This window comes from Triplophysa rosa, linkage group LG12, assembly GCF_024868665.1.
Source record: "Triplophysa rosa linkage group LG12, Trosa_1v2, whole genome shotgun sequence".
NCBI classification, from domain to species: Eukaryota; Metazoa; Chordata; class Actinopteri; order Cypriniformes; family Nemacheilidae; genus Triplophysa; species Triplophysa rosa.
Window position 1 is genome coordinate 8,346,356 of NC_079901.1, and position 12,653 is coordinate 8,359,008.

Consider the following 12,653-nt stretch of genomic DNA (forward strand, 5'->3'; position numbering starts at 1 on the left):
GGCAGTGTTATGAATAACGTGAGTGAGTCAGCGTGAAGGGGACTGAAGGACTGAGAGAGTTAAAAAGGGCCGCTCGCACATTTGAGAATGCGGTGCTGTGACTCAGCACAGAGACAAGATAACCTTCAGCGTTTTGACCGTTTGATATTGAATAATCCTCACTGCTTTTTCAGAAGACACATCCATTGTTTATTTAAAGTGATAGTTCACCCAAAAATGAAAGTCTTTCTTCCGCAGAACACAAAAGAAGATATTTTGAAGAAAGTTGGTAACCGAACAGCACTGTCCCCATTCACTTCTATTGTACGGACACAAAACCGATGCAAGTGAATGGGGGCCAGTTAACAACATTCTTCAAAATATCTTCTTTTGTGTTCTGTGGAAGAAAGAAAGTTATAAAGGTTTGAAATGACAAGAGGGTGAATAAATGATGACAGAATTTTCATTTTTGAGTAAACTATCACTTTAAATACTTTAAAATCCAAAAATGATTAGTAGCTTTATTTAAACATTCCTGATGTTTTACCTTAAAGAGTAATAATATTCTTTTTTATCTTTGACTTAGGTATCAGGCTATTTTGAGCGCTTGCTGTTTGAGACCCGACCTGGCTATTCTCCCTAATGCCGACCTGACTGAGGTAACACTTGATAAGCCACACCTAATAATAAGTTCACAAACTTTGGCCATACAATATTATCTGTTAGACTATCACATAAAAAACAATCAAAGTTTCATCGAGCAACCCAGACAGCTGTTTGTTTTGAATACATGGTGTGATTCAAAGTCAAGGGGCTCACGTAGTTTGATTCCCCGTGTTAGATTGGAGAACGTGGTGCCAATCTGAGCGGCGGTCAGCGTCAGAGGATCAGTCTGGCCAGAGCCTTATACAGCAACAGGGACATTTACATCCTGGACGACCCTCTTAGTGCCCTGGACGCCCATGTCGGAAACCACATCTTCAACAACGCCATTAAAAAGCACATGCGCGGCAAGACCGTCGTATTCGTCACTCACCAGCTTCAGGTATTTTACACTTATAGACGGTTTCAGCGGCAACAACGTGAACAAACGTTATGTGGCCCAAACTGAACTTAACTTGGTAGACCACCACAAAGAATCGATAACTGTTGAGTAGTTTTCATTTCATTTAATACAATAAATATACAATACAATATTCATATAAATTACTACTAATATAAATCAAATATGAAGTAAATTGTAATATTGTAAGCAAACACAGACTTCTTTCTTCAACCAAACACAGTCGGAGTAATTTTAAAGTGAAAGTTCATCTAAGAATAAAAATTCTGTCATGAATTTCTTACTGGCTTTGTTCGGTTGAACACAACGAAGATATTTGGAAGAATTAGCAGCTGACAATTTTGGCTACAATAGTAGAAAAAAGTGATTGTATATTTTTTCGTTCTGTTGGACACAAAATGAGATATTTGGAAGAATTTAGGAAAGCAAACAGTTCCATTTAGTTTTTTCTACTATGGTAGTCAATGATGTCAGTTGCTAACATTCTTCCAAATATCTTTCTTTGTGTTTAACCGAACAAAGAAATGTATACACATTTGGAACAATTTGGGGGGGGGGGCGGAGGGAGTAATTCATGACAGTATTTTCATTTTTGGGTGAACTATTCTTTAAGCAAACGAAACATTGAGATTAAAGGGTTGGGTTTCGCGGAGCCTGTGCGTGTCTTTTACGTTTACATCCAAACGTAAGTAAATAGTCTCCGTTTTTTTACTCCGTATTGTTTAGCGACATGTATTAACCCCCTGGAGTCGTGTGGATTACTTTTATGAACGATGGATGAACTTTTACAAATGTCAAAAATGGGACATGACATCTAATGCCATTACAACACTAGGAATATGATTTAAAATGACTGCGATTGTGTTTGGCTGACGTAAGGAAGTCATATACTCCTAGGAGTTCATTTTTGGGCGAACTATTCCTTTAAACCTGCGTAAAACCACACGATCCACCATTTTGCAGATACACAATAATTGGTGGTCTTTCTTGACTAAATGAACATGCGGTAATATCTCAGTGTGTTCGTAACATATGTATTAAACTCTAAACGTTTCTCGACACTGTAGTACCTGGTGGACTGCGATGATGTGATCTTAATGCGTGACGGCAGCATCACAGAGCAGGGCAGTCATGAGGACCTGATGAATCTTAACGGAGACTACGCCGCCATGTTCAACAGCCTACAACTGGGAGATTCGCCCATAATCGAGGTCAGCGTCTCAGCACCTGATCAACTGTTGTAGTCAGACGGGAAAGGTTTCAGCCGTAAAACACGAAAAACAGTTCCGATTCTGAAGAAAATGTCAAATACAGTGTTGTTGTGAAAGTCTTTAAATGCTTTGGGTCGCCTCAGGTGCCGCATAAGAACGCCGGGAGCTCCCTGAAGAAACCTTTAGAGAAAAACAAGGCGGGTTCCGTCAAAAAGGAAAAAACAGCCAATGAGGATAATGGTATGAATATGGTAGACTCATGTTTACTCGTGTTATGCATCATGTACAACCTGCTGATTTACACACATTTGCTTCTTTTCCTCAGGTCAGCTGATGCAGGTGGAGGAGCGAGGGAAGGGCTCAGTGCCCTGGGCGGTGTACAAAGTATACATCCAGGCTCTAGGAGGCCTGCCTGTCTTCCTCCTTATCCTGGCACTTTTTGTTCTCAATGTGGGCAGCACCGCCTTCAGCAACTGGTGGCTCAGCTACTGGATCAAACAGGGCAGCGGGGTAAGAGGGTGTGGGCGGTTTGAATGAGGGGAAAGGCACAAAGCATTCCCTTCTGTGAGCTTTGAAATCCCTTCATAACATTCGATTCAAAGAAATGTCCTCAGATGTAGGGCTGTCACGATTATGACATTTGGCTGACGATTAATAAAACATTGCGATTATGACGGTTAATTGTCTGTTTTAGAGCTTTGACTTGTAATTCTCATACATGTTTTATTCAGCTTTGAAACGACCATATTGTTCTGAATACAAGACTATGTTCTTTTTCTTGGAAATACATCGGAAAAAAATGAGTCATCATACTTGAGGTTTAGGCTTTTACCTGTCAATAATACAACCGCCAAATACTTGTAAATGAAGTAAATTGATCAGGTGTGAATTGAAGCCACCATTAAAATACTATCAGTCATAGAAAAGCTTCTAATCTGTTTTTTTCTCACTTGCAAGACTACAATAAAAGTTTACTTCTATGTTAACGAGATTTTGGTAGTCTGGTTTTCACACTGAAATAATATGAAATTGTACTGCAGGTTATTTGTGTGGTATATGCTTTAGTTTTTTTTTTAAGTGATTGTGTTGTGGTGGTACATTTTACAAGTATTACCATGCTTTAGTTACAATATATACACTAAAATATGCAATATGCAGATGCACTACAGCTCCCCCTAGTGTCTTCTATAGAGATGTGCAATAATTGCGATGATCTGAAACCATTGCGATGAGACGATTATTTCATAATCGTGACAGCCCTACTCAGATGTTTTTCTTAGATTTGGTTCGATGTGCACAGCGGCCACATGCATCGCGCAATACACCAATTGATTTTACTTGCGTAAAACGTAAAAATGATCAATATTGACATGAAAAGCTGGAAAACCTGGGGAAGTGTTGTGTCATAAAATGATGGAAAATCTCAACATTGGTGGGGGCATAAAAAGACATAAAGGCGCACAATTGAGTTTGTCGTCCGGTCTAGGCTGCTTTAAAAGTGTCTGACAAACGCTAAATTGTAAGTTGTATTGTATTAAATATAACTGTCTTATTCAACAGAACACAACAGTACAGGTTGGAAACAGTTCAGTGTTGAGTGAGAGTATGAGGGATAATCCTCAGATGCATCATTACGCCATCGTCTACACCATGTCTATGGTTGTCATGCTTCTTCTCAAACTACTGCGAGGCATCGTGTTTGTCAAGGTGAGATTTCTTTAACCTCATAAACGGAATTCTATTTACACCGCACCTCAATGGTGACGTTTGCGTCTCGTTGTTTTGTTTTGTTATTAGGGAACTCTGCGTGCCTCCTCAAAGCTCCACGACGAACTTTTCCAAAAGATCCTTCGCAGCCCCATGAAGTTTTTCGACACGACACCCACGGCTCGCATACTCAACAGATTCAATAAAGATATGGATGAAGGTAAACGCTCATTTGGATATTGTATGTTGTAAAATCGATTTGCGAAACATTTAAGGATTGTCTTTTCTTCTCTTTTCAGTGGATACACGTCTGCCGTTTCAAGCTGAGATGTTCATTCAGAACGTGATTCTGGTCCTGTTTTGTCTGGGCGTGATCAGCAGCGTTTTCCCATGGTTCCTGGTGGCAGTGGGGCCACTGGTGCTTCTCTTTACTGTGCTGCACGTTGTGTCTCGGGTCTTCATTAGGGAACTCAAACGATTGGACAATGTCACACAGTCGCCTTTCCTGTCTCACATCGCCTCCAGCATTCAGGGCCTCACTACAGTGCACGCTTATGGGAAAGAGGAGGAATTCCTGCACAGGTATTACATTACGATACTTCTGGTTTCTCTACTCGAGGCATCTGTTGAGCTGGGTTTATATGTTTTGTGCTTTTTTCCCACAGGTATCAGGAACTGCTGGATCAGAATCAGGCTCCCTTCTATCTGTTTAGCTGTGCCATGCGATGGCTGGCTGTGCGTCTGGATGTCATCAGCGTGGCTCTCATCAGCATCACGGCTTTGATGATCGTCCTCATGCACGGAAATATTCCTCCCGCCTATGCAGGCCTGGCCATTTCCTACGCCGTGCAGGTGAGTTTTCAAACCCCTAGGGGGCTCTCGAAGATTCTAGAGGGCCCATAAAATCTCAGAGAAACAAAAAGTCTACTGAACGTTATTACTGTTAATGGAAATTGCTACAGTACAAATGCATTAGAACTGAAAATATTTCTGTTCAGATTCATACATCCAACATTACTTTTATTGTAGCCAATTATATGTTGTCTTTATAATATCACACCTATTTTTATCTAACACAGCTTAAATGCTTTTATACAAACAATATATGGGTATAGATTATATAGATGGATATTTATTTTAGGAAGGGGGTCCTCACAAAAGATTCACCATATTTGGGGGTCCCTTTTATCGTAAATTTTGAAAAACCCCTGGTTTAATCTACAGATGGCTCTATGCCAGTGTTTCTCAAGCAGGAAGCCTCAATTATTTCATTATTTAAAACAAATGATTTAACATAATGAATTATTTAAAATAATACACTGTCAGAAAAAGTACAAAACTGTACTTTTTAAGGTACAATAGCCGTCACTGGGGTTACCAGTCTACATGTACAAAACATAAAATATTGTACCTGTTCGGTTATAGTATAATTGTATCTACATGTTTTGTTTCCCTAACATTTACCTGTACCTTTAAAGGCAGGGCTTTCAAATGACTTTGCATCCAGAATAAAAGTTTGCGTTTTAATAATACGCAATATAATAAAAGTTTTACATAATATATGTCTGTGTACTGTGCATATTAATTTTGTATTTATAAACACATGCACATACATGTATACATATGTAAGGATTATCCCGCTTATATCATGGTTATTTGCCCAAGTTAAAGCTTTTATTGATGTTTACAGTGTCATTTTAGATCAAATAGGTGAAAATGACGGTTATTTTGTCAGTTCATTTGAAATGTAATCAAACTGACTGGAGCTACCCGTGCGTTAAAGGCTTTTAATGCACACCTTCCAGCCAATCAGAATCCAGTATTCAAACAGACCATGGTATAAAGAACAATATAAAATATTACATTTTTAAAAACATCAAATTATTGGTAAATATAATTAAATGTATGTAAATATTTCCTAAATATGTATTCATGTATGTGCATGTGTTTATAAATGCAACATTAATATGAACAGTACACAGACATATATTATGTAAACACGAACTATCATATCATAATCGTTCGACAGAACTGAAAGGTACACAATATTTATTTCAGGTACGATATTATAGATTTTTTACCTGTAGAAGTACAAAAAGGAGCACTTAAGGGTACCACCCCAGTGACGGGAAAAGGTACAACTTGGTAAAATAAGATAAAACAACTCAAAATATAGATATCTCGTATTTGTCCGATTATATTTACATGTATGTTGGGGGGGGGGTCTTGAAGTCAAAAGGCCTGAGATCCACTGCTTTAAAGCTTTGACAACAGAGTAACATCTAAAGTGGATGTAGATATTTATGTTTCTACATGTAAATGTTTATACATTTTTTTTAATGTTTGGTTTAAATTTCATTAGTTACAGTTTGTTACTTCATTGTTGACAGTAATGTTATTTTTGTTATTATAGTAGAGTAAAATAGACTAAAATAAATGACTACGTAATTATTGACTAATTTTAAAGGTCTAATGGCTGGAATACACTACAATATTTTTATAATCTGAACAGATTTTTTTAAACTAAACATTATGATTACTTGCAAACTTTTTGAAAGTTTCAGATAGAAACACACTAACTGATCAAATCTGCAGACTGGCACAGACTTTCTGCAACAAGTCCAGACTGAAAATCTGGGCAAAATCTGAGCAAAAGTCTTGTAGTGTATTTTAGCCTTAAGACAAACTATGACTAGAACAAACACTGTCCAAAATAAACGGTAGCAAAGCCAAAGAGACATGATTAAAAAGCGAGAAGCAAACAATGCTCTCTATTTTTGACACCGTAGTCATTATGTAGCCGGTGTGGTAAACAGGTGCTACTAGTACTGACAGTGATTGTCACATTAATGACGCAGTTCAGAGACAAATAGCACAATGTGAAAAGAGACGTGTGGGAAAAGTACTTCAAAGTTGGACCGAACAAGTGTGAAAACAGCCGAACACAAATATGTTTTGCTCATAAATGATTGACAAGGTAACAGTGTCAGTGAAAGGGATATAAAATGAAAACAATTGTAACTGTTCCTTTAACATTAGATAGCAAAACATGTATAAAGGAAGCTGACTGCTAAATATCTCTTTTATCTCTCACAGCTCACGGGATTATTCCAGTTTACCGTTCGCCTGGCCTCTGAGACTGAGGCTCGGTTTACCTCGGTAGAGCGAATAAATCATTACATCAAGGTACTGGTCCTACAATATTTGACTGACGGCTCCAAGTCGTCTATTTCATTCATTTATATTTCATTTTCATACACAATGATTTGAGTACAGGTTTATTCAAAATAACTCTCTGTCTCCTAGTCTCTGTCTCTGGAGGCTCCAGCCCGGGTGAAAAACAAGACTCCTCCATCCGACTGGCCCCAGGAGGGCGAGATCGTGTTTGATGGAACAGAGATGAGGTACAGAGACAACCTCCCGCTGGTACTGAAGAAAGTTTCTTGCACCATTCGACCGAAAGAAAAGGTCGGCATTGTGGGACGGACGGGCTCAGGTCAGTCTCGCTAACAGTTAGCATAGCTCTGCTAAGTATTCGACTGTTAAAGGTAAATGCGGTGTGGGTTCAATCTGTCCTCAGGGAAGTCTTCTCTTGGAGTTGTTCTCTACCGGTTGGTAGAACCTTGCGGTGGCTCCATTAAGATTGACGGCATCAACATCTGTGACATCGGCCTTGCAGATGTGCGCAGCAAGCTGTCAATCATTCCACAGGAGCCAGTGCTTTTCAGTGGTACTGTCAGGTAGGCGCCGGGGTACTTCTCTGACTGTATTCCTAAAGACGATGTCTCATGACTCCTGTGAGGGCCTGGATATTGATACATAGTGCACTAGATAGGGAACGATTTTAGACAGCATAAATACGTCTGTATATGACTCTTCTGTGAAACACAAAAGAAGATATTTTGAGAAATGTTTTTTGCGTGTTCATACAATGGAGGGGTCTGTGTTGTCAACATTGTTCAAAATATCTTCTTTCGTGTTCTGCAGAAGAAAGAAAGTCATCCTCGTGTCATTCCAAACCTGTATGAATGAATGTTGTGTTCTTTTTCAACAGATCCAACCTGGATCCATTCAGCCTGTATTCTGAGGAGCAAATCTGGGACGCCCTAAAGAGGACACACATGAAAGAATGTGTAAGTCAAAGAGATTGAAGATCAAGTGATGTATCGTGTATAACACTTACAGGCAAAGTGGTTTTATGTTGCAAATTCTTTCACATAACACCTTTTCATATGTCTGTCACACCTATGGGCAGGCGCGACTTCTTGGATCTCCGATGACTTATTTTTCTTTTCCCTCCGTCGTTTTTTTTGTTGCGTCTCTTCTGTTCTTCAGGTTTCTCAGCTGCCATTGAAGCTGGAGTCGGAGGTGGTGGAGAACGGAGAGAACTTCTCTGTGGGTGAGAGGCAGCTGCTTTGTGTGGCCAGAGTTCTTCTGAGACAGTGCAAGGTGAGTTTTACCAGCATCTCTTGTTCTGTAAGTTTGGCTTTGACCTTGTCCATGAGAGAGGGAAGTGCGTATTAGTAGGTAACTCAGAACAGACTTTGTCCCATTTGACCAGGTCAATTACTTTGTTTTCTCACAATTTGTAGATCCTGATCCTGGACGAGGCCACGGCGGCTATGGACACGGAAACAGATTGCTTAATTCAGGAGACGATTCGTAATGCATTCCAGGACTGCACCACTTTGACTATCGCACACAGACTGCACACAGTACTGAACTGTGATCGCATCATGGTGCTTAATCAGGGCCAGGTACAGTGTCTTCATTCTAAAACCTACAGGAAATCAAAATTGTTTACTTTGTTTTGAGGTGAACATTTCATCCGTGCAAGTCAGTGTACTAAAAATGTCTTTGTAATCTCCAAAATTGCAATATGTCACTTTTTAAAATGATAACAAGGTGTAGTTCTCTGAGTGTGGAATGATGGGAGTTGTAGTCGATGGAAATCAATCCAGTGAGATTCACAAATCACGTTCATAGATGACACAAAGTTTAATAACCATTATGCGCAGATCGATTGGCATAAGACATCGAAGTATCACAAGAGCGACTCGATGGTACTGCTTTCGAATGATTACTGCTTGGTTTGGGCTTATGCGCAAAAAACTGTATTCAAAATGATTTTATTTATTTACAAAATGATTTAATTATTGGCACTATTTTCCATGGTGTCTTAGGTTAGTATAGTTAACTGAAACGAAAACTATTAAAACATTTCTGTTAATTCAATTCGAATAAAAAATGGACCTAAATATTATTTGAAAAACTTGCTAAACTAAAATAAATGTTATTGAATCAGTAATAAACTGAAATAAGTTTAAGGCACTAGAACTATATATACTGTATATATATTTTTATAAATAAAAACTCAAATAAAATTAATTTAACTTAAGTAATATGCAAATAATAATAGCTAAAATAGCTATTATTAGCTAAAAACATTCAACTAAAATGAAGATGAAAACTAAAAATATACAAATTAAAGCCCGTTCAAAATATTTCAATAAAACAGAAAACAAAATCTAAAACTATGGACCACTTTGGAGAATGTAAACAAAGCTGGAAATGTAAACGAAACAACTTTCTGCTTCCGTTTTTTATAGCGTTACACAAATGTTTGGACCGAATACAACCAACAGAACATTAATAACCGAATCTAAATTGTAAACAAATATCTTTAAGATGTAATAATATAGATTAAATAAAAAAATGAAATTGGAAGTGCTGCTGGACCAGTGTTTACATCTTGCAAAGTGGTCTATAATAAAAACTGCAATAACTGTTAATTCCTTTTTGATGAAGGAAGCTCGTTTTCTGTGCTTCTTCTGTTACACTGACGTCTGGCCTTTTTTTTTACCCAGGTGGTGGAATTCGACGAGCCGTCCAAGCTTCTGGCCAACGAAAACTCTCGCTTCTCTGCAATGCTGGCGGCGGTGGAGAACAAAATCTCCGTAAGAGGCTAAAGGACGTCCGAGCCAAGGTTCCGCTCCCGAGGACCGGCGGGAACATTCTTCATTGATATTCCAGTCATCGCTGCTTCGATGTCGCTCTCTCCTTCAGCCCCGCACGGACCTGTGGAGGGAGATTATTGTATTTCCATGAAACTCATGGGCTGTCATTAGGGGCACGCCTGCTAAGATGTACTTCTTGTGTAAGCTTAAAAGGTTAGGTCACGAAACACTGGAATGCTATTTACGTGACAGAGGACGAAATGTAGTTCCATCCACGCGAACTGTGCGTTTCACAGAGTATAATCTCTGTTTATATGAGTATATATATATTTACAAGTTGGGCGCAGAGTCTCCTTTTGTACCGATTCTGCAGGGTATGTACAGTAACATGTAAAATATATATACATACACACACATTCAGATGTATCATCTTTCATTACTGTTTCATATTTTTGACAACTTGACCGTCACGTGTAACTGTCGTCGTCTCGTGAGAACCCTAAACTCTGGCACAGGTGATGTTGAACGAGCACGAGAGAAACAGTGCTGGTTTTGTTACTGTATCCTTGTTCGGCACACCAAGGATTCAGTCGTATATAGCTAAGAGGCCTTGTATATTTATAGCTTATTTCCACTGTTATCATTTTGCCTGTAACTTTTATAGTTTCCTCTTACGTGGTCAGTTTTGCTCGGTTTCGTATGAATGCATTCTTATTTTGATTGCACTTTGCATCCACTGAGGATCTGCTCTTCTGTGGGTTGAAGATCTCTTTACTTTTCCCCAGAAGAGATGCTAGTCGAGCATAATGGCTTGATTTGCTTAAACGGTCCTTTTGTTTTTGTGTGTGTGTTACATTGTCACAGCACTGGTACAAAGAGATTGACGTATAAACGAACCTCCTGCATCAGGTTGTGATGGCCTGCACGAAGGTAAAGCTGGTTTCCAACGCGTCCCTCGTCAGATCCAGTTGGTTATTTACGTTATTTTCCATAGCCTTAGCATGGTTTCTTAAATGCCTTGTGAAAAGGGTGGAATGAGAGGAGAGGGCACTCTCCTCAGTTTTAATAAATTTATTTTAGGTTTACACTTGTTGTGTCTGTGTTTCTGTAATATTGAGAAGGGATGAAGTTTATTGTAATGGGATATCTGACTGATGCCCAAGATGTCTGTGATCATTTGAGTTACTGTGGCGAGATCTGAATTAAAGCGCTTTTTTCTAGATGCACTTTTACTTTTTTCAAATCATCCTGGTATAATTCTCTTTAATGAATTAATTCAATTACGAGTGTTCACTTTAGGTGGCACCAAATATTACAAGGGTGAATCAATGTGAGTCACATGCTCATTATTCTAAAAGATTACATATGCATCCATAAACAACAAAGAAACGGTTCACCCCAAAATAAAAAGTCTGTCATCTTTTATTCACCACCATGTTCATTTATGACTCTTTCTTCGGTGGAACACAAAACAAGATATTTTGAGAAATGTCTCCGTGTTCTTACAATGGAAGTCAATGGGGAACAGTGTTGTTTGGTTACCAACATGCTTCAAAATATCTTGTGTTTTTCAGGGGAAAGAAGTCCTTGGTTTGACTAATTAATAAATAAATCATGAAAGAATTTTCGTTTTTGGATAAACTAATAAACTAATAAAAATTTTCTCATTCGTAAATGAATCTACATCTCTTCACAAAAGAAACTAAGGTAAACAAAATCAACAAAGCCATGTGTATTCCCTTCACGAACATAAAAGAAGGCAGGACAGTGTCCAGAATGACAGGGGAAACCAACACTCCCATTACAGATGACATCAGAGCACCTGTAAATGGACCTGAACACAGTATCATATGTTTGTACAGGATACCTCCTCATTAATCCGTGTCAGTCAGTTGCTTCAATAGTTTATTGACAATTACAGTTGATATTATTCTGGTTATACTTTATACTATAGGATTTTTTTCTACTGAACACTCCAAGAGAGGCATGGGGTTAAAAAGATAATCACAATTGTTGTTTTAGAGTAGTACTATTGTGCTTTCAAGCAAGACACTTAAAGTATAGTTCCCAAAAAACTTAATTCAGTCATCCTGATTCTGTCATTAAAATGAAAATCCATTTAACATGTGTAGCATTGGTTGGTAATCAAGACCAGTTTTGGTCTCAGGACCGATCTTGTTCCATCTCGACAGCATTTGTCTTTTCGTGGTCTCAGAATAAGAGGAAATTATTTCAAGACTGGTCAATATCACAACCGCAAAGATGTTAGGTTTTTGTACTGGTCCAGTGTCTGATTTATTTGTTAACATTATTAAAGTGATTGGATGTAAAACTTCTTCCTTCAAATGCAATTAATCGTTTTTTTTTTATTTGACTTCTTTTGTTACTGGGACAGAAATGAATGGGGATTGTGTAAAAAAAAGTCAACACAATAAAAACAAATAATCACGAAATTCAACGTACACACTACCGGTCAAAGGTTTTTTGAACACTTTTTCATATTTTTCCACATTTTAGAAAACTAGTAAGCTCATAAAATTGTAAAATAACACAAAGGGAGTTATGTTTCGACTAAAAATCTAAACAAAAAAATAAAACTTGTTCTAATTTAGCATCTTCAGTGCCGTCACCTTTTGCCTAAAATTTGCAGAAATGTTCTCTAGTAATTTATTTTATAAAGCAGATGCTTTTTAAGCAATATTAAAGGAGTTCCCATATTCTGTGCTCTTACTGGCT

At 38.1% G+C, this 12,653-nt stretch overlaps 1 protein-coding gene across 1 annotated transcript in view; it reads left to right on the forward strand.

Moving 5' to 3' along the window:
- The window catches only part of abcc5 (ATP-binding cassette, sub-family C (CFTR/MRP), member 5), a 38,002-nt gene extending 26,863 nt beyond the window's left edge, over positions 1–11,139 (forward strand). The window contains exons 14-29 of the mRNA XM_057347404.1: positions 566–638; positions 821–1,024; positions 2,110–2,253; positions 2,397–2,493; positions 2,579–2,763; positions 3,814–3,960; positions 4,051–4,180; positions 4,260–4,542; positions 4,626–4,812; positions 7,057–7,146; positions 7,267–7,456; positions 7,541–7,700; positions 8,015–8,093; positions 8,296–8,409; positions 8,553–8,717; positions 9,828–11,139. Of these exons, the coding sequence (XP_057203387.1) occupies positions 566–638; positions 821–1,024; positions 2,110–2,253; positions 2,397–2,493; positions 2,579–2,763; positions 3,814–3,960; positions 4,051–4,180; positions 4,260–4,542; positions 4,626–4,812; positions 7,057–7,146; positions 7,267–7,456; positions 7,541–7,700; positions 8,015–8,093; positions 8,296–8,409; positions 8,553–8,717; positions 9,828–9,929 (2,350 nt within the window). The 3' untranslated portion in view covers positions 9,930–11,139. The remainder of the gene's footprint in view (positions 1–565; positions 639–820; positions 1,025–2,109; positions 2,254–2,396; positions 2,494–2,578; positions 2,764–3,813; positions 3,961–4,050; positions 4,181–4,259; positions 4,543–4,625; positions 4,813–7,056; positions 7,147–7,266; positions 7,457–7,540; positions 7,701–8,014; positions 8,094–8,295; positions 8,410–8,552; positions 8,718–9,827) is intronic.
- Positions 11,140–12,653: the final 1,514 nt, after the last annotated feature.